The following is a 26,980-nucleotide window of genomic DNA, read 5'->3' on the forward strand; positions in this document are numbered from 1 at the left end:
CCAATTTGATATGGAACCAGTCTGAAGACTGAGAATTGGCACATTTCATATCATGTGTCATATTTTATCACCTGGCCTAGAAGCGTGTTTCCAAAAACATATGATTGTATAATTATTTAGATGCAATAGATCAAAGATTTTCATAGATATCCAAATAGTAATAGCACTGAGGCTTATATACTGCTTCACAGTGCTTTACAGCCCTCTCTAAGCGATTTATATAGTCAGAATATTGCCCCCAACAATCTGGGTCCCCATTTTACTGACCTCAGAAGAATGGAAGGCTGAGTCAACCTTGAGCCGGTGAGGATTGAACTGCTGGCAGAAGTAACCACCAGAGCTCTTGTTTGGAATGTAGTTTAATATTCCTGAATATTAAAATGTTCACTGTGTGACAATCCAACTTTCAGCCTCTAATATCAACTTTTATTCCTAGAATGCCAGGAAAATAAATAAAGGCAGTCATTAAATATTACTTGCGTGTTTTCCTGCATTAGGTTGGGTCACAGGATGTAGATAGATAACGTCTCCTGTCTTGCTGAGGATGTAGAATAGATAGATAATGTCTCCTGTGTTAATATTAATACAGTACTACAGATGGGACTGTTTATCAGATATTGCATATCCTGGTTCTCTTCTGGTCTGTGTAATGTAATAATGAGAGAGAGAAAAATATTCCTTCTTTCATGTTATGGAAGTCTGTTTTGAAAGGATAAACTATTTCATTTTTCAGTATTTCAGAAGATTAATATTTTATTGGGATTTAGTAATGTCTATGGGCATACTTGAATGTAATTAGCAGATAAAAGGGCAGGCTGAGCATCTAAAAATTAGCCTTTCTGTACCATTCTTTGTTTCTCTCCTCCATTATTGCTTTTCTAACCTTTTCAACAAACCATTTTGGGCAGAATGTCATTTGTGCTAAATGATATGTCATGACTTTTTCACAAAGGGATATGGCTGTGGGCCTGATTGCAATGGTAGACTAATATATGTCAACACAGAAAGAATTTACAGGAAATAATCAGAATGTTTGTACAAAATGTTATTAATCTCTCCTGGACAGAAATGCCAAATGCTAGTGTGGCTCCTTCATTCTTTCCTTGAAAGGGAAGGGGGAGTGACAGTAAAAACCCGGATACATCTGTGATATATTTGTATTCCTTGTTTTCCCACTCTCTCACCTCTTCTTCCTTTTACATTCACTGCCAAAGGGAGTCCTGTCCAACATCTCTTCCATTACTGACCTGGGTGGCTTTGATCCAGTTTGGCTCTTCCTTGTGGTTGGAGGAGTGATGTTCATATTGGGTTTTGCAGGATGCATCGGTGCTCTACGGGAAAATACTTTTCTTCTCAAGTTTGTAAGTAACTGTACCAAATTCCTCTTTAGAGAATAAACTTCCCTCCCCTGTACAAATATATATCATTTTAGTTTGTTTAAAAATTTGCTTCAAGCTTTTTTGGAAATGCTTATCTTTTTAAAAAGCACCTTAAAGTCCAGCTCAGGTGTTCAACTTGGATGGGATGTTTAAACCTAAGTAAAATAATGGAATGATCTTGCCTCACTAGCTTAATGCTGAGTGGAATTTCTGATAAGTTCTTCTTTAAATGGAACCACTGATAATTCTTTCTTTAAATCTTACTATTTAGCCTTTATTTTAAGTACTGTATTTTTCGGTCTATAAGACACACTTCCCCTCCCCCCAAAAAAGTGGGTGGAAATGTCTATGCACCTTATAGAGCGAATGTTGCCGAAACCCTGCCCACCCGCCAGCCTCCACCCTTCGGCCTCTGCCTCCCAGCAAATTGCCTCCTTGCAGCAAACAGCTGGTCAGCCCATTGCTGCCTCCGCACGCCACATTTTTGGCCTCGGTGCATCCCGTTTTCGGCCCATTCCAGGCAGCGGGGATTGCCGCCTATCGCTGCTGAATGGGCTGAAAATGGGGCGCACGGAGGTTGAAAATAGGGTTTGCTGAGGTGGTAATAGGCAGTGGCGGCGGTTGGCGGCAGCGATCCCCACAGCCTGGAACAGCTGATTGGCGATATTCCGGGAGGCCAATCTAATCACTGATCAGGTGCTCGTGCTAAATCAGGCTGTGCTGAAGCTGACCAGGCTGTTTGCTGTTTGCTGCAAGGAGGCAAATTGCTGGTAGGCAGAGGCAGATTTTTTTTTCTTGTTTTCTTCCCCAAAAGCTAAGTGCGTCTTTTAGTCCGGAGCATCTTATAGTGTGAAAAATATGGTAATTTATTGTTATAAGAAGTGACATACAAATAACCCTGAATAAATAAATATTATGACATGCTAAGGCACTGAGAAGATAGAACCTTTGCCTATAGTTCCAATTAATTTTGCATGCTCTGTTCATGCTTTACAATCTTCAATCTTGGAATGTTTCAGCATCGGTTCTGAGATGTAAATGTTTATTTTAGTCATTGGTGGTCTCCCTGACAATTACAGGGAGTATAAATTTGATAGATAACTTAAAAAGCAATAATGACTTATTGGCAGCAGAAAGATCTCGGTCTGGCATATATCAACCAATTGGTCAAACAAGTATCTGGATTGGTTAGTTTTCTGCCATTAATTGGCCGCAGGACATTAACAGTCCATTTTCCTGCTAATCTATTGCCATTTGAGAAGATGTCTGGTTCTCTGCGATACTAAAGGCTGCAGTTGGCCACTCATGGTTCAGATGAATATATTGCTGTAAAACAGGCTCGTTGGTCATTGGTTGTTTGAAAACAAATGAGCCATAAAATGAGTATAAGTAGCTGCAATATTATCAGTTTTTATCCATGTAATTCTTTGGTATTGCATTCATTCTGAAGGTTTTATTGAAGCCAATAAATTATGTTACTTCTTTGCAGTTCTCAGTCTTCCTTGGAATAATCTTCTTCCTGGAACTCACAGCCGGAGTTCTGGCATTTGTTTTCAAAGACTGGATCAAAGACCAGCTGTATTTCTTTATCAACAACAATATCCGAGCATACAGAGATGACATTGATTTGCAAAATCTCATAGACTTTACCCAAGAATATGTAAGAGCTCCTTCTTTCTTTAAGATCTGACTGTGGAACCTACAGGGCTGGTTCCTACATTGTAGGATCCTACAATCCCAAGCATCCATCATTTTTATTCATTTAGATAGGAAAGACGAGGAATTGTAATTCTGCAATATCTGGTGGGCCATTGATAATGCTGTCCTTAGGTGTCTGGATACCGAGATGAGTGGATTATGAGTTTGATAAATAAAAAATAAATAAATAAATTAATATATATAACAAGTGAACCACAGATCTGCCAACTCTGGTACAAGGGAAAATATCCCACTTTGACTGTGACTCTTGCTATACATCTGCAGCCAGTGGCAACATTAACCTTGCTGATTTTAGACAGGCAAAGAAAGTCAGACCAGTATAGTAGTTGTATGAAGTATCCTCAGTAAATACAGAGTTGTAGATTAGGATATAGGCTATGCTTAGAAGAAGGCAATGACCATATTTGTTGTTAAGAAAAGTATATGAAACTATCTACGAAGCCACTACAAGTCAAGCACAGCTTGGCTTACGAAGTTTTCCCCATTGTACTGTTTGTGTTTCATTTCTTATCTGTTTATTTCTGAAAGGTTTTTCTGAAAACATTTTCAGGGCGATTGTAGGCATGTTTCTCATTGAACTGTTGTAATATCGCTAATGTAAAAATCAGCAGTATTTATTGAGAAATATTTTGCAAATTTCATAGCAAATGGGTTCACATGGTTTTTCTTATAATTGGGCAACATTTTAAACAAATCTTGTGGCCATAGCTTTTGTGTTCAGCTAGAGTTAGAATGCATAATAAGCCTGTTGCTGAAGCTCTCTGGAAAATAAGCTGAATCGTCCAACATACAATAATAAACAATCTGTTTTAGATAAGTGAAGTTATATAGCTATTTAGCTACTGTGACTGAGTTAATCTTTTTCTCCCTGAAGAAGAAGCTTGAACAAGATGTGCCATTGAATGGTGCGGGAGTATGAACGGATTTCCAGAAAAGTTTGAACAAGCTTTTCTAATATGCACAGCAAAGGTGATTTGAGAGGATCCTATCTGAAGTCTTATTTCAAGCCTAGGGCCCACAAAATCAGCACCACCTACAAGTTGCCTTAAATAACTGATTTCACATTTTAGAATAGTTTTTTTTTATTGGCCAAGTGTGATTGGACACACAAGGAATTTGTCTTGGAATTTTAATTATTCTCTCTATATTGCATATTGATAATGTGTGATGTTTTGCACAAAGGGAGATAGATTTTTTTCTACTTTCCAAAAGATTTGGTTAAACAAAAGCACTGATTAAGGGGGTGGAGGGAAATCCTATCTGTTTGGAGCATTGTAGGAGATGCAGTGCCTTGGGTTTTTTTTTTCCCATTCCCAGTTATAGGGTAGGGCTGTCAAACTCACGGCCCGCAGGCTGGATGCGTCACATGCTGGCCATGCCCGGTTTAGCGAAGGGGAAAAAAAGTCGTGATGCGTCATGTGACACCGTGAGTTTGACACCCGTTATAGGGGAACTAGCACTACAGTAAAGACTTGAAAACTTTTTTCATGCATTTCCAGTACAAAATAAATTCACAGAGTGATTTGGAATGGTAGCTTAGAAGAATAGCCGTGCCTAGCCCATGTTGCCAGAACTGTGATGCCTCTGTCTTTTTGCCCCTCCTAGTGGCAGTGCTGTGGGGCCTTTGGGGCTGATGACTGGAACCTCAACATTTACTTCAACTGCACAGACTCCAATGCTAGTCGAGAACGGTGTGGAGTACCTTTCTCTTGCTGCACTAAAGATCCTGCTGTAAGTCACTACAGAAGGCCGGCAAGGCTACTCTTCCATCCTGAAAGGACCATCGGTCACAATGGGATTGTTCTTACAATAGGCTAGTGCCACCATAAACATATTAGCTTTTAAGGTGTCACAAAGGTGCTTTTTTTTTTACAGTGCTGTGGCAGACAAACATGGCCCACCCTTCTGGAATGGAAAAGAATGCATGTGATTTTTATTGTGAGATCTGTTAAAAAAGTTAATTTTGAATGCCTAGTTTTCATATTTAAAGCCCATAAAAGAAACATATGGCAAGAAACATATTTTTATCTATCTTTTTGAACTTCGGAGACTGTGTGGTGATACTAAGCGGCAGAGTTTCTAGTTCCAATTAGGAGTAACTAGGCAAGGTCATGTGTTGGAGATAGACTTTTTGTTGAGTAAAAGGAGACATTTATTGGAAATTGTTTCTGTATCTTTATTTTTTAGGAAGATGTCATTAATACTCAGTGTGGTTACGATGCCCGCCAAAAACCAGTAAGTTTTCAAAACTTCTTTTTGGAGAGGAAATGGGAAAGAAGTGCTAGAAAGATGTTCAATGTTTTTTATTATTGTTCTTGCAGGAAGTTGATCAACAGATTGTTATTTACACAAAAGGTTGCGTCCCACAGTTTGAAAAATGGCTGCAGGATAACTTAACCATAGTGGCCGGCATATTCATTGGAATTGCATTATTACAGGTGACCTGTTCTTTTGAAAAACTGCAGAGTGTAATCCATCCTCAAGAAAGACCCCATAGAGTGAAATGAAAATTGAATCTCTGTGTATCGATTTATTAATTTTTTGGGGAAAAAAAAAGAAAGTACATTTGGGTCTCGTTAATTTCAGCCTTGTAGTCAACTTGGATAATGCAGAATAAATTATAAATATTTTGCTGCAAATTATGATGGAACTGATGCTGCTTTGCTTTTTGATCACCTAAACATAATGGGGCTGTTTCTCTAGTAGACTTCCAGAGCCAGCTGAAAGACCAATTAGGTGTCCTTTTAACTTAAGTAAGTAGTCTCAACTTGGGTATCCTATTCTTATTCATAGCAGTAGGAAAATCTTTTGCTCCAGGTATGTTGTTTAAAACCTGTGCTGTTGAAATTTAACCTCTTTTCTTAAAACTTAACTATAAAACTTAATTTTAAAAACTTAGAAATATCACCTACACCTGCATTTTCAGAGCTGCTGTTCCCAGGACAATTCCGATACAGTGTACATTCCCCTCACATATTAAAGACTGTTTTTCCCTCCCTCCAATTATTACATGCTGGAATACTTAATATTTCACAGTAAATGTGGTTGTATTTGCATAATATACTCAACTGCAAACTGGCCAGCCATACAATATTTGAGGCCAGCGTGTTGTGTACACCCAGCCACTACTGTTAATTGGTGGCCAAGTGTGTCATGTGTCCCAGAAAACCTGAGTGAAACATGCTTAACAAGGGAAAACCATTTCAACTTTAATGTGTAAATGGTAGCCGTTGTGTTAAATTTTGTGGGGACAGTCTGGCTAACTCAAATTTCTGCATTTGAAAGCCAGTTCCAACTTAACGTGTGCCTTTCTTTTCTTCCAGATATTTGGCATATGCTTGGCTCAAAACTTGGTTAGTGATATTGAAGCTGTCCGAGCCAGCTGGTAAAACTCTTTAACGTAAGCTACGCAAGACCTTGTGGGTAACCACAGTTCTCAGAAGGCTCTATGTGGCCCACATCGAGACAAACCCTTGTGAAAATGGGGAACAGAGAAGTTTTCAGTTCTCAACTGATTAGAACAGCATCACACTTTTGTTTATTCCAGAATGAGCAGCTCCAGCCACCTAGTTGTGATGAATGCTATTAAAACCACCAGTCTAAAATGTACTGAGCCATGAATCTCTACTGTATCCTTGACTGAGTAAACTGGAGGATATTTCTTCCGTTTCGTGTGTGTGTGTGTGTGTGTGTGTGTGTGTGTGTGTGTGTGTGGCAAGTGGTCTGTTTCAATGGAACCTCGGTAGATGCATCCTTTTGTTTTATGAGTTGCAGTAGACCCTCAATGAGGCAATTTCCTCTTGCCATTAAAGAAGTGACCAAGAGACCTAATGTTTCTTTGGAAAGAAATCCCACGAAGAGGCAATTTACTTATCTACTTCTCATATGCTTTGTTTTCTGGCAAAAAAAAAAAAAAAATCATCACTCTTCCACAGGAAATTCAGTCTCTTGTTTTATTACGTCCTCTGTCGAATAACAACAGCTTTAATTACTTTCCAACCTCTTGCGATCTTTATTTCATTGGACTGTGGAATCAGCAAACTTCAGGAAAGACCTAAAACAGAGATAATTCTCCATCTGTACTAGTCCCTAGCAATATGTAAATGAAGAGATGAAGGTATTCATGCTGGATGGTTTGATGATGAGATGAATGCGATGAACTCAGAAGCAGAAACAAGCACAGTGTATTCAGTTTCATGGATAAAATGAATTGTAAAGAAACAAATCTGTTTGGAATAATTTTTGATATCTTCATGTAGTAGGGCAAATGCTTTTTGTCACATTATAACCCTTCCTAAATATATCTTCTTATGCCCTCTTCATAGAGTTGGTATAAACTTTTTAAAATTGCTACGCCTTTTTGATTTGCTTGATTTGAGTGGGCTTCCAGTTCAAACAAACGTGAATGTAATGCTGACCAATTTGCATTCTTTGGTTTGTGTTTTGTGCTGGCTTCGTTACCATTTAATTGCCATTGCATTTCCTTTTCTGTCTAGTTAAAAGTAGAATCCTTAATGAAATAGGTATCTCTCCCTCATTTTTCAAGCAGGAGCAACATTTGAACACCAATAGTGTGTGTGCTTGTGTATTTCAATGAGAGCACTGTGAGCCAGTTTCAGTAAACATATGAGCATCTAGGTTTTTTATCCGGGCTGTTCAATCTTGGCAACTTCACGAGTTGTGGACTTCCCAGCCAGTTCTGGCTGGGGAATTCTGGGAGTTGAAGCCCACAAGTTTGGAAATTGCCAAGGTTGGACACCTCTGTTTTAGGTGTTTATGTATATTTAAGTACAATGGGAAAGAAAATTCTGCTGCTTCTGTGAAAAACAAGCTGAATTTGGCTGTCAAGGATATGAATTTGGCAGTGGAGAGATGACAATCCTTTCAAATTTGGCAGTGACTGAAAACTATTGCTAAATGAAGTAGAACAGTAGCTGTTTAAAAACATTAACTTCCCCAACCTGGTGTCACCAGAATTGTTAGGGATACAACTCCAAGAATTCACAGCTAGCATTGATAGGTACCAGGTGGAGGAATGTTGCCCTAATTTGAGAAGTTAAACAAGTGAATGCATTAATGTCTTGTTCAACACTCCAGTTTTGTACACAGGGCTAAACATTCTAACTGCATCTGGTATGACTTCACACAACCTTTTGTCTAGGTAACTGAGTTCTGATCAGGCTTCCAGAATGTAACTGAGGTTCATTTACACATGCAGAGCTCTGCAAGTTATATTTGTGTCAGTCTTCAGTGAATAGATTCTCTTAGTTTTTAGTTGGTGAATTGCTTAACTGAAGGAAACAAACAATGCAGAATAAAACATACAGTGGATGAAAATTGAATGAATTCTTATGAATCTCTAGTACTTGAATAGCTTAGTTGTAGTACATTCCAGAAACCAAACATAAAAGATGCTGATGTAAGATGTACTGAATAAACATTCCTTCTTTTTGCTGCTGTTGTACATTTCTGAAAAATTTCCATGTTTCTGCTTAGGTATAATAATGCTATAGATGTTTAACTTGTTTTCCATTTTTCTTTTCCTGTTTTTTTTTTCTTCCATTACCAATCTGTTTTATAACTTGTAGATGGGTAGACCATCATATTATAGTGATAAGGTTTTCTTATTAATGAAACAAAGCTATGTGGTTAGGCATATCATTCTATCTTTTGGTAAAATATGTTGAAATATCTTACTGACTGTACAGCATTAAGAGGTTGTCTTCTTGGTCCCAGTGGTGAATAAGCTTAATAACATTTTTATATAGAGAGAAAAATGGCAATCATTTTGTTTGCATACAAAGCATGTTTATTTCTTGGAGTCCTGCAGGAAATCAGGATCTCTTATTTTTTTAAACTACTTCCCTCCTTACTTTGTCTTGGTCGTGTTCCTTGATGCAAATAGCTAATGTAATTTTAATTATCGGATATGTATTTGCCTTCTATTTGCCTATGCATGATTAAAATTCACATATTTCTTCCAGAATCCCACATTTGCTTTTAAAACAAGGGTGAGCTTGAGAGAGTTTTCAAATAACTTTCTAATAACAAATGCTCATTCGAAAAGGTAACGGAAAACAGTTTGAAGGTGAAATGTTTAGAGATAGTGACAGATTATTATGATCTTACCAAAAAGGTTCAGAGCTGGAAATGACCCTGTTTCAAGCATGAAACTTCCTGACTAAGCAAAGTTTTTTAGCTTAAAATATTTTGAATTAGAAATGTTTTACACACTTCTAACCTCCACAATTAAACATTAATCTCAGAGGTGCCCCATCTGGCAAATAGAACTTAATTAATAATAGGCCCTAACTAATGTAAAGCTACAGTCTTTGTAAGGTGAAGTTTTTTGAAGTCATAAAATAGGTGCCAATTATATGTCTATACAGTGTGTTGAAATACTATAGGTCCGTGATGGCGAACCTATGGCACATGTGCCACAGGTGGCACGCAGAGCCATATTGGTGGGCACGCGAACTGAGCTCCGATGCGCATGCGTGCGCTGGCAAACTGATCTTCAGGCCTTCTGGACCCACCAGAAGTTGGGAAAAATGCTGTTTCTGGCCTCCGGAGGTTGAGGAAGGCCCGTTTTTCACTCTCCCCAGGCTCCAGAGGTTTTCTAGGAGCCTGGGGAGGGCGAAAACAGCCTACCCCAGGAGGCCCTCCGGAGGCCGGAAACAGCCCGTTTCCTGACTTACGGTCCACCAGAAGTCCAGTGGCCCTCCGTGCCATCGCATGCCAAAAGTGGGGGGAGTGTGGGGGGGGTTGCGTGCACATGCGGGGGGGCGGCACATAGAATTATGGGTGTGGGCACACGTGCATATGACTGCCCCCCCCCGTGCTTACCCCTGCTTTTGGCACTTGATGGCAAAAAGGTTAGCCGTCACTGCTATAGTTAGTCCTCAAAATATGACAGTTGCCTGCCCATTACAGTTGCATGTCTTGGCAGTCGTTAGGTGAAACGTCTCTTCTAATGACCCCATCCCTGCTTTTCCCCAGTGAATTATTAAATGAATGTGTGGGTCTTTAAGTGGAGTGGGGTGCCTCCTGGATGGGGGAAGCCTTTGGAGGCCTAGCACAGGCCCAGGCCTACCTGCTGTGGCCCTCCCAAGGCCTCCCTCACTCCCAAGATGCCCCATGCTCCACTTCCCATGTTTTGGGTCCCAAGAGGCCTTTTCTCATTTCCACTGAGTCCTCCCAGGCCACTTAACCTTTTGAAGAACTACAAGGCCTTCCAGAGGACTGAAATGACTACCTTCTTTTGCACGGCCACGTGACTCGGTTGCGAAAGCTGTTATCATTTTCTCCTATCCCCCAAAGTGGCAGCCACATTTGGGTCACCCCCTGCAGGGTCTGGGGACAAACTGCTTCTTTTTGCTGCCTTAACAAGGCCTACTCCCGTGATGGTAAACCTATGGCATGCGTGCCAAAGGTGGCATGCAGAGCTCACTCTCTGGGCATGCGTGCTGTCGCCAGCTGCTCTTCTGAGTTTTGTCGCATGCATGCACCCTGGCCAGCTGCTCTCTTCCGGGTTCAGGCATGTACATGCACACTGGCCAGACCTGTCAGGTGCGCGTGTGCGCACACAGGAACCTGGAAGAGAGCAGCATGCATGCCAGACCAGCTGACCAGTGCACATGCATGTGACGGAACCCAAAAGAGCAGCTGGCCACCGCACACATGCACACTGGCCAGCTGCTCTCTTCTGAGTTCTGTTGCTCCAGCACATGCACGCACGCATATGCGCACACTCCAGTTTTGGCACTCGGTGCTGAAAAGGTTAGCCATCATTGGCCTACACCATGCCGCGGAAGCTTTCTATAACATTCAGAAGCTTCTGCAATGCAAACCTCTCTTAGGGCAGCGAAATGAAGCGATTTGTCTGGCAGCTGCCATTTTGTCTCCACCTACAAATGGGTGAAGACAAAACGGCAAGTCATATTTGGGGCACCACTGCGTGGCCCAAAGACAAACTGCTTTGTTCTGCTGCCTTAAGAGGGTCTGCAGAACGCTGTGGAAGCTTTCTAAAGTGTTCAGAAGCTTACGCAGCTCTGTGCAGACCTGGTTAAGGCAGCAAAATGAAGCCGTTTGGCGGCTGCCGTTTTGACCCCGGCCACAATTTGGATTGCTGCCACGCGGTCGGTTGTGTCTTCCTTTCACAACGTGAGCTCTGGAGACCTCCAGAAGATACAATAAGTGTGGGGCATGTAAGCCCAAGCATTGTGGGGTGGGGTGGGAGGAGAGAGAGAGATGGCAGGGTGCTGCAGGGCCCCTGCGGTGGGTCATTCAAGGTGAATGATTGGAGGGCTGCTGCAATCCTTGTAACTTTGACATGGGCTCATGTGTAGCCTTTTGGAGGGGGAGAGGGCTGTGGTAACGTTGAACATTTATTAAACGAATGAACTTTTAATTGGGCTCAGCAATTGGATCTTTACTGTATTTTATTTACTATGTCTTTTAGGTTTTGTATAGTTTTTATTTTTTTAAGATTGTAAGCCACCCAAAGCTGAGATGGGCGGCCAATAAAATTTACAAACAGACAAATAAATGGCCTGTCGTATCTTGAGGACTACCTGTATTTTGTAGCTTTCTTTGCAAATTCATATTAAATGTCATAAGGAAAAAGCAGCACATATAATAAGTGTGTTTGCCGGAGGGAATTTGCTGACCAAGCTCCACCATAAAACGTGATATATTGGTAAATTTGGGTTATAGTTTGATTTCTCAATTCCAATAAGCTGGTCTCAAAAAGGACACACTATAAAATAGTGAGTGATGGAGAAATCAATAAGAGCAACAGCCATTGCCATTAAACGGGAGGTATCCAGCCTTGGTAATTTTAAGACTTGTGGACTTCAATTCCAAAAATTTCCCAGCCAGCATGGCTGGCTGGGGAATTCTGGGAGTTGAAGTCCACAAGTCTTAAAAATCTTAAAAGTTGCCAAGGTTGGATACCCCTGCACTAAATAGATGTATACTATTCGTGTTTTCAGGTGCCCCTTTTCATCTTTGAAAGGATTTTTTTTTTTAAAGAGCAAGAGAATTCACTATCAAATGATAGTAGAGTTTTCAGATGCTTATTAGAGTGGGGAGAAGAAATTTAGAGGAGTTTCCAGCAACCAGAACATGCAAGTATTTGAAAATGAAGAGTGGACTTTGCAAAGTTTTGGTATGTGTCAGTTTGGATGTAAATGCTTAATGTTGAATGTTAATGCTCAAATGTTAAGAAGTTAAAGTTTGTAGCTGTTCATGTCTTTTCTTTCCATATTTTTAGCATAATTGTACTAAATAGTACTGTAGTTATTGACAGGAAAGAAGAGTCAAAAGAACCCCTTCAAATGATACCAGTACACATGTCAAGCAAGTTTGTGCTTCATGCCTGCCTAACAAATTGCACATATGTTATAGATTGTTTTAAAGAATTTCTGTATCAATGTGTTTGCTTGCTGCTAGATCTCCCTACATATCACATCATGAAATTTGTATAGTAATGGCTTAGTCCTATGTTACCGAAACAACTTTGGGGAGTGGCTTTGCTAGAAAATTCTGTAAATCTTTTTTTTTCTGAAAAATGGTTGACTATTTTGGTTTTTATTATTGGTCTAAGCTTTTTGCTAAAGAAACGGACGTGTCTGTCTTGTGTTGCCAAATCCACCTTGGTTGAAATGTTCTAACTCCTGTTTTATGTCTTCTGGTCTGAATCTCTGGAAATCCATTTGCTTTCTTATCATCTTCGAGCCAATTCTATTAGATAGTTGTTATATAGTGGTGTGTACATCTCGGAAATGTAAATAATAGCATGTCTGTGGAATCATTCCTGCATAGGTTTACACATATTAATATGTATTTATTTTGAGAAAATGGAATAATCCCATCCATTTAAAAAAAAAAACTTTCGCATAGCTATTGGTTGAAACCTAAACTGCTTTAATAGCCTGCCATCTAGTGTTTGCTGGGCACTTCTGCAATTTAATAAATTAAGAATTGTTTAATTGTTGTTACTTTAATTCAGCAGCTTTGAATATTTACATGTTAACTATTATTATTTTTTTTGCAATGAATATAACTGTAAACTGGTACAAATGCAGTGGTTTCTGTTCTTAATCAGTAACAAAAGTAAAAAAAAAAATCTTCACGAGTCACCATTATCAAAAAAAGGATATGTGAATGAGGATATTCAGGGTATATCTCCTCTTAAATTGCTTGCTTAGTGATACACTTGAGAAAACATATTGGATGGCTCAGTAAGCCTGCTGTTTTTATGCTGAACTGACTACATATCCATGTATCCTGTTCCCATACTTTAGCTTTTTACTACGGCTGCTTTCCTGAGAAACATAGAATGGCAATTTACCCCAGTTGTGTTTTTACTCTATTTCTGCCCCTTCAATAATCTTGTTCAGCAGGGAGAGATTCAGTTTTCAAACAGTGGAGGCCTAACATTTTATATCTGCCTAGCCATGGGCTCATCTTGGACCATGTGAGATTTTGCTGGAGTTGCTGTATTGTGTGCCTTTTATTTTTCCCATTGATGATACTTAGTTCCGTAAGACCCCAAAATGTTTGCTAGCGAGTTTTTCAAGTCTTATGTTGTGGATGCAGATTTCTCTTGATATGCTATTTCAGTTTCTTCAGTGGTTCAGTGTCAACTATTGATGTTTGTAGATAAATTATAGTTCTCCCTTAGTCTTTTATGGTAAAGTGTCAGTAGAGTACATTTTTAGTGTTTGCACGCTCCTGCCTTATCTTATTTTGGCACAAAACTCTTGTTGTGCGTGCATTTTATGACTGAGAAGGTCACAGGGAAGGCAACTTGTTTGATTTATGGAGACAGGTAAAAAATGTCACACCATCTTTTCGAAGGGCAGCTGTATTTTAAGGCAAATTTACCTTTATTCCACAATCCTGCCCATATTTTTCTTCTGTAGCCCACTTCTTTTTTTAAATACCAATGAATTTTTTAATGGACTTACTCTACAGAAATTGTAACCTCCATTTTCATTTGGAAGACTAATTCTTGAACTTGACACAATCTAAAGGAAGAATGAGGTATTATGCCTGAAAAAAGATTGGGAAACAGCCCATTTTACATGTTTATTCCCAATGGGGTTATATTAGATGAACATCTATGGCTGGACTGTAGACTTGAGGTATTGTCTCCTGAACATTACAGGAAAAATTTAGGTTCTCTACAGAAATTTAATCCATGTTGAAGATGCTGTTCTTATTTCTGTGCTCTTTTTTTCAACACTGTAAGGTTACATAAAGGATAAAAATACATGGATTTTTCAGCATGTATATGCTGGTGCTGCCCCTTAGTCTTGTATAACTGTGCTTTCTTGTTTTATGCCTCTCTGTTAATTGCATATAACACAGAAAGAGAACATGCATCCTTAAGCATTGTACAGGATATCCCAGACTCACTTTGTCAGAATGGAAATGTTAGTGTAGCTTATTTGTGCAGTGATAGAGCAAGAAATGCAGAAAGGCCTGCCTCGGGAACATAATTTAAATCTCAGAATTGGTCTTATGAAATCAATCTAGATAAAAATATAAAACAGCCCTCCCCAGCAAGTTGCCTTGGTCTTTAAATTCCCAGAATTCCTTTCCAACATTCCCAGAGGTACCCTGATTAGAAATTTCATTCAGCATGTAACTGACCATAAAAGTTAGAACTGCAGTGCCTAGCAGAAGTCTACCTGGAACAAGTATTTCTGTTTATTTTCAGAAAATTGGATATGGGGCTTTCTAACTTGAATCAGGTTTAGATATGCTGTATTAACTGCCAACCTTTTCTTCTAAACCATTGCATGTCCTGATGAAGGCAATGACTGTAGTTACCATTGTGGTTCCCCCTGCCCTTTTTACTGTATTTGAATGTACTTTACCTGTGTGGAAAATCTTGTACATTGCTGAATTGATTGTAAATGCCAATTACACTTACTGATAATGGAAAGTATTGTTACAAGGAAAGTGCATGCCTGTACAGCTTGACTGAGATTTTGTCATCTCACTCCCACATGCTCCTATTTGTTCTCAAAGTGGATATATTTTACCTAATTTATCATTTATTACACACTATAATGTGTTCTACGGTAGCCATACAGCTTTCAGTGGACAAAAACTGAACTTTTACATGAAATTAACACAATTATTTTGTGTTAGTTTTTAAGGTATTGAAAGTGAGATACATCATGCTCTTTGTCTTTTTTTTAAAATAGAAGCAAATTTTCAGAATGTTTTAATACATTTATGAACATAGTTTTACTAGTTGTGCAGTATTCTGTATTTTACTTGAAATAAATCATTTTATATGCAATTTGTTAGTATGATTAGTTTTACAAATAAAATGGAGTGACACTTTGGCTCTGTTCCTTGTTCTCACATATATAAAAGTTCAACTTAAAGATTTCACTGGGTTTGTGGGAAAATAAACAGATGCTGAGATGGAATGTGATAAAATACTGCATTTGTGATTAATGAATCTCTGATGAGCTCCTTTGTGTCATAAAAGCTCCTTGTAAAGAAAAAGTCACATAATTTAGATCCAAGAATCTTTGTTTTCATTTGCAATAATTAGAAATATATTCCATTAGATCTTTGGGTCAGAACTCCCAGAAATCTTGGTTGGTTCCTTTGTTGGTTGAAACCTACCAGAATTGAAGTTCAAAACATTTGGCAGATGCCAGATCACTTGCTTGTTGAAGTATTGAATGTATAAATAGGCAAAAGAAAGTATAGAACCTCAATATCTGACCACCCCCCTATATTGACCTCCCTAAATTGACCTAATTTTCATAGACCAGACGTACACTGTATGTACACAATAGAAAGCCAACCTCTCTATATTGACCACCTGGACCTTGACACATGCTATTAATTTACTCTCTATAACTTGACCAGTTGAGTTCAGTCTGTACCAAGGGCAAGAAAAGTGAAATGCAGAATTGGTAGCAATGACTTTCAAGAAGAACATCAAAGAATAATTTTTTTTTGACTGATTCGGCAGTAAAGATGACAACATCATTAACGCTGACAGGTATGGACTCTTTCAAAGCGATGCCTGACAGGAGCCTTGTTATGAGGGATGACAAATGTTAAGAGTGGAAAGCTTTCTAAAGAATGTCTCATAGTTCTGTGCGCTAGCTTAACCGGAGAAAAGCTAAAAGCTTTGGTGATTGGCAAATCAGCAAAGCCACACTCATTCAAGAACCTGCAGTCCAAAGACCTTTCCATCACCTGGAAATCTAACAAATCTGAATGGATGACTGGTGCCCTATTTGAGGAGTGGATAAGAGGTATTGACTGAGAAATGAAAAAATGGTCCATTCTCCTTGTAGTGGACAATTGTCCTAACCATGCCCAGGTGAATCATCTCACAAAGGTGAAACTGAAATTTTTGCCTTCAAACACTCTTATCAAAAATTCAACCTCTCAACCAAGGCATAATAAAAACATTCAAAATGCAGTGCCGAGCCCAGCTTTTGCAGTGAGTCATTGCTAAAATGCAAACCTATAGTCCATCTGCAGAAGCAAAATCCTAACCCTGGCCTGACCCTGACCCTGACCCAGAAACAATTTTCCAATCAATATTGACCAAGGTACAACCCAGCGGAAAAGTGCTGGAAGCAACTGATGAAGCAGAAGAATTAAGTGAGGAGGACACAGAAATTGCAGATATTCCAAAAGAACAGGCTGTCAGTCATTTGATAATGCAGTTATAGTCATTTGCCATGGGAAAATGCCCAGGTATGCTAAGTGGTATAGCCAGCGTTGAGAGTGCTTTCTCTGCTTACCTTCATAACAAGAATAATAGTCTAAAACGGTCTTTTTAAGAAAGATTGAACCATGAGAAAATACATATATAAATGTATTGATTTTGTATGATACAGTATTATATGAATAATTTTCCTGTGTTTTCACTGTGTGTTTCTGTATGTCATTCCCTAATAAAAGCTGACAACAAATTGATGCATGTGTACATATTAGTATAGTTCTGTATGTTGACCACTTTCCTTCAGTCCCTTGGGTAGTCAACTCTCACAGGTTTTACTGTATATGTCTATTGAAAATTTGTAAACCAGATAACTTGAAGAATTGAGTAATCCTTGGTGCAGAATTAAAGCAGTTTAGGAAAATATAATTGTTCCTCATTCTTCCATAAATCCCTTTTAAAAGCATTTCAGAAAAGAATACCTGGTCAGGTTTCAGATTTTGAAATTGTGAATGTATATTCTTATAGTTTCTCTGTCGAATCAAAGAGATTGAGGAGAAGAAAGTTAGTAGAAGTTGCCCCACCATTTTATATATGATTGAAAAAAGCTCTTGCATAGGTTAAAAAAAGCAATTAAGTATATTTAGATAAAGCCTACTGACTTGGCATGCTTCCTTTTTGCAAGATCTGGGATAAATATGTTTAAATTAAATTAAATGCTCTGCCTCTTAATCTTGGTTTTAGTTTAATTCAGCATGTTCATACTAACAAATACTCTAACAGCTACACATTATTACTGACTCAATCCCTGCTCCCTCTTGTAGCTGACTCTCTAACCAAAGTGTCAGGATGATTATATAATTTGAGGCTTGCAGAATCCTGCATGTGAAACCAATCTTGCATATTTTAAGAGCACACTGGCAAAAATGCTTTGATTAGAAAACATTACTAACTTCTCACCAAATGAAAGCAAGGATGGGGGACAGCAGGTCTAGAATTTTTGTGACTTAAAGCTTCATTTAAAGTTGCTTTAACCCCATCCTAAGTTGCTGCAGCACTCAAACCAAGTGGCTATTGCTTAAGCTAGTCCAAAGTGAATTAAAGCAATGGGCAACTGGAAGACTTCAGCCTCATTTCAAAAGCGTGCATACAATCCCCAGTGCTCTGCATTTATGAAGAAGAGCAAAATGGGCAAGGTGTGGGAAGAAGAAAATATTTACAGACCCCTCACTTCCTGCACATAAACTGTTTCAACTCCTACCCTCAAAACGATGCTGTAGAGCACTGCACACCAGAACAACTAGACACAAGAACAGTAATTCCCTCAACACTGTCAAACTATTTACTATGTTTGCACTATTAATCTTATCATCTCCACCACCCATTTCCTTCCACTTATGACTGTATGACTGTAACTTTGTTGCTTGTATCCTTATGATTTATATTGATATTGTTTCCTGATTGCTTATTTGTACCCTATGACTATCATTAAGTGTTGTACCTTAAGATTCTTGATGAACGTATTTTTCTTTTATGTACACTGAGAGCATATGCACCAAGACAAATTCCTTGTGTGTCCAATCACACTTGGCCAATAAAAATTCTATTCTATTCTATTCTATTCTATTCTATTCTATTCTATTCTATTCTATTCTATTCTATTCTATTCTACTCTACTCTACTCTACTCTACCCTACCCTACCCTACCCTACCCTATCTAAATGGAAGTTTTAGAAGTAGAATGGTGTATTTTCTTTATTTGTTCAGATTCTGGTGCTCAGATTTGGTCTCTTTTTTTGGGACTAAAAAAGAGAAGTAGGCAAAAGTACTTATGATTTAGGATGCACATATTCTACTGGTATAGCTTATCACAACATACAGCTAGTTTTTGAAGGCTCCACGAAAATAAACCAGGATACAAAGACAGACCACAGGGAAATGTGTGAGAGCACTGGATTTTATTGGTTTTATTTCTAGGTACCACAGGATTGACATTAGTAGGCAAGACCAGTGAATGAGCAGCAAGATTTCTTTTCCTCTTCCCTCTTTCATCTCTAAAGCAGCAAAAAGAGAGGTATGCCCTCAAACCTCATCTCAACAGTCTTGCTGCCTCTACTGAGGAAAGCAGGGAGTCTGAGGGGAGGTGTCATCACGGTTGTACCACTTTTACATTATTATAGGACTACAACATGCACATTCTAGTATGTGGCCCAAGCAACAAGAATACAAGGAGAACGACAACAAGGCTGCAGATTGCATGTATGCGTCTGCTGTATGGATAAGAAAGACAGGATCCTATGACAACTGGCTATGAGTGTTTTAGAAACCTTATTTAGAGAGAGGTACCTACAACAGTGCATTGTGGGGATGCTACACGCATGCATTAGTGACAGTGGAAAAAAACATGGCTGGAGTAACAGCAGCAGGACAGGACAAGAGGTGAGATCAGTGACATGATGCTAATGTGGATCCGGTGCCCCCTTCCTCAGCTTTCCACAGCGAGTCTCTGCTCTGTGAGGGAAGCCTGCTGGGCCACCGTTTTGTTCTCGTGGCTGCGGAGTTTTGATACGACTTCTAGGAAAGTCAGGCTTTGCACTTCCTTGTGAAGAGGTTCTGTCAAACAAGAGGTAAGACTGTTACTTCCCTGCTGGGCCTTTCTGGGAACAGCTGCTCTTTTGTCTGCATTTTCTACGAAGCTGAAATGAATGCAGACATTATCAAGGCACTGCTTGGCTGGTAGGGAAAACGGGAGGGAGCAAAATAGTGGCGTCTTTCAAGCAGCTCAATGCAAATTGCTCTTCCAATTCTTTAAATTGTATAAAGACGGGGGAGTAAACATTCGGCCTGTATAAAGTACAAAGGAACAATCTGAAAAGAAAAGTGCTTCCATTCCAGAAGGCTACTAAGAAATGTACGCAAGCTTGTTTTGTAGATGCTATTGCTGGAAGAGAGAAAAAACAAAACCAAAATTTTAAAATCTTTCTTTGGCCTGAATCAAAGTCTACCAGAGCTGGTATCTTCTTGATGTGTGGGCTTCAGTTTTCCCAATCAGTCTTACCTGTACCAGATACAGCAGGTGTTTGGAGCTGCTGTCTTGAGAAAAATGTAGCTCATGCTGTGCTAAGCTCAGCTTCATTTAGCCACAGAAACCAATTTCCAAGGCTATGTTTGTATGACAGACTAGGCTAAAAGCTGAGCTGATGCCACATTTTCCTCTTCAGGCACCTTAATGGTTTGGAACTTACTGAAGTTAAAATAGCCCATCATATGGGATTTCCAGAAATTGTGCAAATGCAGCTTTTTATTAGGCGCAGTTGAAAACTTTCAAAATTGCAAGCAGGCCAACTTGCTTTCCCACATTACTGCTTATTTTGCTGAAGAACATATTCTTGGAGTAGGGAGGGAAGGGGAGGGCTCTGGCATCCATCCTGTAGTCTATATCTAAAATGAAAAAGTATGCTGATGATAGCTGGTAAATTTTGACCATCATTGCCAAAGCAAGGCTGCATCTGCTTTCACAATACTCAAGAAAGCAATAAGTTGATCCTGAATGATCTTGAGGAAAAGCTAAGTGGGATATACAGGTGAGGTCAGGTGAAACAAAACAATTCTGGAAGAAGGCAATGGCAAACCATTTATTATTGCCAAGAAAAGTAAATGGATACGTCCATGAAATCACTAAGAGTCAACTTTCATTGGAAGGACTCAACCACAGGAGCCTGCACAAATAAAGGAACAGAGTATGGGCATTTTTCCTCTTTGAAAACGTGTCCCCCACCCCCTTGCCTGTGGGAAGACCTGCAAAAGGAGAAAGGTTTAGTTATTTGAACTTGCTTTTTGTTCGTCCTTTGCAGGCAGAGGAGCCAAAAGTTGGAAGATATGAGCCATGCTTTCTAGTTGGATTATAGCAACTCAATTTCCTGGCACTTTTTGGGGAAGCAACTGGGCTGTCTGGAGTAATGCTCAAAACCAGGACAATCCCAGTCAAACCAAGGCCTAAGATAAGTGGTCTCTTGTGTACTTTAGGATTTACATATACCGGTACTTACGCAAGTTAAAACTACATGCCAACCACAAAGCAGCGCCTGACCAACCCTGGCTGATCTGGAAAAGTCAAGTAAAGTTAGATTAGGGGTGTCAAACACACGGCCCACGGGCCGGAAGCGTCACGTGCTGGCCACGCCCATCCCCCGTTTAGCAAAGGGGGAAAACGTCACGATACATCATGTGACGCTGCAAGTTTGACACACTTGCCTTAGATGGAAAGTCATCAGAAAATCCCAGGTCTGTAAATTTAGATTGCCCAAATTATTGCCAGTAAGACAATGTAGCTAAAGGTGGAATTTCACTTTGATAGGAATGCATGTAATACTAGACTGGATTAAACCTTTCTGTAATTCTTGCTTCCCCTGCCCTTTTTTTGGATCTTGATTTTCTGCTAATCTTCATATTCACCTTTTTTCAATCAGTTTCCATATACTACCGTAATTCTTTCTTGTGTCACCATGGAAGGAAGAAACCAGGTTAGGGTTAGGAGGGAGCTTTTACAATTTCAGTGGCTGCTGTGTTTCAATCCTATGTTGTTTCTTCACAAGGACATTATATTGGATCAAGGCGTTACATGAAATTGCACACAGGATGGCAGTCTTCTATAATACATGGGCAATCTACTACTTTGAATTCTTTGCAATCATGGACATAGCACCAGATAAGTAGGTTTAGAAAGATAATTGTCAATAATCCTGTGCTGAAATCTTCCTTTTATCTTTCCTTGAGTGTTTCTTTCAATTTCTCTTGAAATTGTGTTGGTGCTTGATTCTTAGAAGTAGCACACCTCTAGCTTTTGGGACTGCCTACATTTACCAGTAAGATACCTAGTGGGAAAATGTAGGCCTAGTTAAGCTACAGACTAGTTAATGGTAAAATGGAAGACAAGAAATTAACATGTTTTCCTTAGCCAACTTTTAATAAATGCTTAGAACTTCCTTGTTTCCTTTGCAACAAATTTCAAAAGCAAATACATGTGAAGTGATAAGGGAAAAAAAATCCAAATGTTTTTTCATGGTATGAATTCTTATCACATATTTAACAATATTCATAACTCATATTTTAAATGGAGTGTGATTAGTCCACAAAGTATTTTGTTTTTGTCTTCTGTTCAAACATGACAAGCTTAATTCTAATTCTAAAGTTTGACTATTTCTTTTCCCTTTTTCCTCACTGTAATAAGTGGCAATGAGCTTTAGAAAAGTATCCTTTCATGTCAAAAATTGGATCTAAAATGTTTTTTTTAAAACAGTATGTTTTTACTGACCTATGAATCTTTTTCACTATTTTCATGTTTTTATTGATGAATAAATAAATCTATTTAGTAATGAATTCAATGGACAGTATCTGGAATTTATATGGATAAAGCTGTCATATTACACTGTGTCTCTGGGTCCCGATCTATACAAATAGTAAGCTAGCGGTAAGCCAGATAAATTTAACCATAATTGGTTAATTCAAGCTTTAAACATACAATGGAATACAGTGGTGGAAATTTATGATGGTTAACATGATATTCAACTTCCTACTACAGGTTTTTTTTTTTTTAACTGCATATAGAAAAACTTACAAGGACAATGCTGGTGAATCTCCTTCCCCCCCACTTTCCCGAATGTGTTAGGTTTCTAGTCTTGGATAAGTTTTGCCTGGAGACAATTTTTGGATATATAAATATAGAGACAACTTTACATATGGCGTTTAATTACCACAGAGTTGAATTCCCTACTGCTGCAGCTTCAATTCAAATAAACTAACAAAATTTAAGCTGTCACAGAAACCGCCTGTGACAAAAGGTATATTTGACAAAAGGTATATTCTAGTTTATGTGTGCAGTTGTATGTACTTATTCCTGCTCTTATGATTTTTTCTGATCTGACATGAAACAAAATTTTGGAAAACTCACCTGACCCCATAAGTGCACAGATCAGCACCATGGAATTGTACTTGATTTCTGGTGCGCTTCTATCGTCTGATAAGAGCCGGTGTAGAATCTGCACTAACTGTGCACTTTCAAGGTCTTTCTCTGCTGTGGCTGTGAATTCAAACAGAGGAGAACTGTAAATCAGATACTGTAGATGGCTTCCGTTCTGCTATTTAGTGTATACGTGTGTTGTGAGGGGACATGATATTCTCATTAACAAGTTAGTTGAGTGAGGACTGGGTGGTACATCTTATTAGATAGCTTCGCAGATGGCGAAGAAAATGTACTCACGGTACTGAAAATTACTTCATCTGTTCCTTATTAAACTGGAATAAGATATGTACCACAGGACTGTCTGGTATTCATTTTTAGTAATGAATTGGAGAAGAGATAAAAGAAATGTCTACTAAATTTAAATTTGCAGAAGGTGCAATATTGGATAGGATAGCTGACATTTTAAAACAATGCTTTTCAACTCAGGATACACAGAAATAGAACAAGTGGTCCAAAGATCTCCTCTGCAAACTGGCAAAGAGAAATTGAAGCTGCTGGTCTCCAGCTAACACGTGGAAGCAAAAGGAACTGAGCATCTCAATCAAAACATTTCATGGATTCCAAGATTGGTTGGAAATCTTAAGAGTCCAAGATTGGTACAGCCTCTGAAAAATTAGGTTTTAGGAGCTGATTTTATGATAGATAGATAGATAGATAGATAGATAGATAGATAGATAGATGATAGACAGACAGACAGACAGATAGATAGAGAGATGGATGGATATATAATAGACTGGCACAGATATAGATAGAATAGATGATAGATACCGTAGATGGATAGATGATAGATTAGTTAGACAGATAATAGATAGATGATACAGAGATATAGTATTAGTTATCTTATTAGGAAACAATATCAATACAAGCCCCACTTTTTGAATGTGTACAGCACATGTACAAAAGGGGCACAGCATAAATCATGGCACTCTGCCCATTTTGCAAATTTTAACACACAAACCCAATACTGTTGCTTCAACGCCTGTTACCTGCCTATGCACAACATAAGGTAGTAAAAACTAATAGTTGTATCACAGTTTTAAATCTTATTATAAATGGTAAACAAAATAATTCTGGAAATATGTATTTCTTTTTCTGTATTTATAATTTATTTATTTATTTATTTATTTATTTATTTATTTATTATTTAAATTTTTATACCGCCCTTCTCCCGAGGGACTCAGGGCGGTGCACAGACACAATAAAATATGTATATCCATAACATTTAAAAACAATTTAAAACATTAAATAATTTGGCCCTATATTAAAAACTAAAACACCCATTAAAATTCGTTATTAATTCGTTATTCGTTATTAAAACTTGGGTTTTATCTGTTTTCTTCAACAGAGTGACTGTTGAAACAAATTCAAAGTGACCTTGAGAGGTTGGAGATCTGGGTCGACAAAAACAGAATGGGACAGAATAGAGACACACACACAGTTTTATGCTTGTAAAAAGGAAATGCAATATGCAGGAATAGAAATGTGCAACACCTGGCTTTGTAATAACATATAAGAACCTTAGAACTGTAATTCATTACAATCTGAATATAACTGTAGGAGAAGGAATGGCAGAGCCAGTGGGAGGAGTAAAAAGCAGGATCAGTTTAAGAGTGCTCATGTAGCGACAAAGTCTCTTGACTGGAGTTGACCCTTATCTAACTCTAAGCAGGTGCTGACTGTTGAGATGATTCCTGTGCATAGGCTTTTTGCAATAAATTTATTTATTTATTTATTTATTTGATTTGATTTCTATACTGCCCTACTCCCGAAGGACTCAGGGCGGTGCACAGCCAAACAATGAAACACATACATACAAAATTTAAAAGTAGAATAAAATCAAATTAAATAATTTTGGCCCCGACAAATTTAAAACCCCAAACTTTTAAAACCAATTTAAAATTGAATGTATAAAATACTAAAAGATATTTAAAAATTAAAAATCTTTTATAAAAGAGGGAGAAAATTAGGCCAGGCCCGCCTGGTGAAATAGTAAGGTCTTTAAAGCGCGGCGGAAGGTGCGCAGATCCGAGATCAGTTAAATTGAACCTTCACGCGTGGACCTGGTTTTGGGGTCTGATAATAATTTTAGCTGTATGAAATGGTTAACTAAAAGGCAGCTGATCAGTGATCAGACTTTGATTACTCTGTACTGTTCTGAGCGTAGGTTTTTCAGAAATTCAGAGGAAATAAGACAGGCTCAAAGAAGGGCACTGAGGATGAGTGGCAAGAATGGAAGATAAATCCTAGGAAGGATTTAAAGCTATGTATAGGGCCACATCTTCCCACCCATTGGCATATATGTGTACACAATTCTCAGTGACATAATACCATGGCTTAGCATGCACAAGGCCTCTATCATTGAAGATGAGATAAATTACAAAACGATAACCGCTGGACTACTTACCTAATTCTAGAGCTGCTATTAATGCCAGAGCAACGAGAGCTTCATTCTGCATTATTACATGTTCACTAGTTGCCATGGTAACTAAGTGTTTAATGCCACCACTCTGAACAATGGTCCTAATTACATCCTTAAAAAAAAAGTAACAGAGAATGTAAAACAAGATTGCAGTGCATTATAGATAAATACAACAGGCCAATTTGCTAATTTTTTCTTCTATTTTTTTTAAAAAAACATGCTAGTGCTGATTATAATAAACTGCTTCTAGACTTTAATAAAAAAAGGGCATGTTACCCTTTGCCACTGAACACTGGAAAAGATACCCAGGCCCACAGGTGGTCCTTTTATCAGTTTGCTGTATTCTATTCTACCCTGATCATTAGTAGATAGCTGTAGCTACATCTTATGGAATCAGCTTGTTTATTGTTAGATTAATTATAACAAGCACCATCTCACTATTCTGTGAAATGAAAAATTCAATGCACACAACCAGCAACCACATGGCTCTATGCAGGGAAAGGACACAAATTTATTCATTTATTTGCTGCCAAGCTTACAATGCTTGTTTCCCTTGTTTAAGAAAACTGCTTGATGAGTTTTTCATAACAATATCCTTAAATGTTTTAAGTAATGAGACGACGACTTCAATAGTGAACAGTGCAACATAATGGTCTATTTATGTAATGAGCCATATACCTGCCATCCTATATAGGCATATTTCTTATCTTTCTGTATCTATAACGTCATCATCTTGGCATTTAAAGTAAATTGAGTAATCTGACTCCATATAAAATGAAAGCATGCTGACTGGGCAATTCTGAAAGTGGAAGTCCACACATTTTAAAAGTTGCTAAGTTTGAAAAACACTATCTGGAAAAATCCAACAACAGTGTTCCTGCTTCTCCTTCAGGCCATAAGGCAGAATCCATTGCAAGATGCCAAGATTAATTCCAGAGCGCTCAAATAAGGCTACAGTATTTTGTAGGCAAATTTGTAATCTGCAACCCGGTTAGTTGTTATCTTCCTAAGAGAAGCTATAAGTATAGTTGGTTAATGCACATCGAGAATTTATTCCTAGAATATGTCTTGGACATTAACCTCATTTACATCCATTTCAAAGAAGGTTTTTCAATGGAAAACATGGAAGAAGTTCAAAAACATTACTGAAAGTAGCGCTCCTCTTTTGAGAATGGGTAGATAATGGTATAGTGTGGTGTTCCTTTTTCCCGCTCTAAAGAAATAGATAGCTTGGTCTGGACTTGACTGCATGGATTATATAAAATACCACAGCTAGTTTCTTCATCAGTAATCATTAAGTAGAACATCCCTCTTCCCGTCTGCATGTCCCTCAAAGCCAACAGCACCTCTTTGCTCAAAAAAGGTTATGCATCCATGTTGTTGACCAATGTGATAGCATGGTCAAGTCAGGAAACGAAAGAGCACAGTTCTCTCACTGAACAGGCATCACACTGTTAGGTTAAGGACAAAGGTGGGTTGCAGCAAGTTCTGACCAACTGGAGAACCGGTAGCAGAAATTTTGAGTAGTTCGGAGAACTGGTAGTAAAAATTCTGACTGGCCCCGCCCCCCATCTATTCTCTGCCTCCCGAGTCCCAGCTGATCAGGAGGAAATGAGGATTTTGCAGTATCCTTCCCCTGGAGTGGGGAGCGAATGGAGATTTTACAGTATCCTTCCCCTGCCACGCCCACCAAGCCATGCCACGCCCATCAAACCATGCCCACAGAA

At 38.6% G+C, this 26,980-nt stretch overlaps 2 protein-coding genes across 5 annotated transcripts in view; one reads left to right on the forward strand and one right to left on the reverse strand.

Annotated features, from left to right (window-relative positions):
• The window catches only part of TSPAN5 (tetraspanin 5), a 53,198-nt gene extending 46,502 nt beyond the window's left edge, over window positions 1-6,696 (forward strand). Inside the window, exons 3-8 of the mRNA XM_070948377.1 lie at window positions 1,215-1,361; window positions 2,869-3,039; window positions 4,704-4,829; window positions 5,286-5,333; window positions 5,420-5,536; window positions 6,422-6,696. Coding sequence (XP_070804478.1) covers window positions 1,215-1,361; window positions 2,869-3,039; window positions 4,704-4,829; window positions 5,286-5,333; window positions 5,420-5,536; window positions 6,422-6,487 — 675 coding nt within the window. The 3' untranslated portion in view covers window positions 6,488-6,696. The remainder of the gene's footprint in view (window positions 1-1,214; window positions 1,362-2,868; window positions 3,040-4,703; window positions 4,830-5,285; window positions 5,334-5,419; window positions 5,537-6,421) is intronic.
• A 12,064-nt stretch (window positions 6,697-18,760) lies between these two features.
• Window positions 18,761-26,980, reverse strand: part of RAP1GDS1 (Rap1 GTPase-GDP dissociation stimulator 1) — an 80,049-nt gene continuing 71,829 nt past the window's right edge. For all 4 annotated transcript variants that reach the window (XM_070948504.1, XM_070948506.1, XM_070948505.1 and 1 more), the window contains 3 exons: window positions 25,239-25,365; window positions 22,763-22,891; window positions 18,761-19,425 (listed from right to left, as the gene is read on the reverse strand). In XM_070948504.1, coding sequence (XP_070804605.1) covers window positions 19,298-19,425; window positions 22,763-22,891; window positions 25,239-25,365 — 384 coding nt within the window. In that variant the 3' untranslated portion in view covers window positions 18,761-19,297. The remainder of the gene's footprint in view (window positions 19,426-22,762; window positions 22,892-25,238; window positions 25,366-26,980) is intronic.

This window comes from Pituophis catenifer, unplaced genomic scaffold (assembly GCF_029215685.1).
Source record: "Pituophis catenifer annectens isolate HBS135680 unplaced genomic scaffold, rPitCat1.0.hap2 SCAF_8, whole genome shotgun sequence".
In the NCBI taxonomy this organism is placed as follows: Eukaryota; Metazoa; Chordata; class Lepidosauria; order Squamata; family Colubridae; genus Pituophis; species Pituophis catenifer.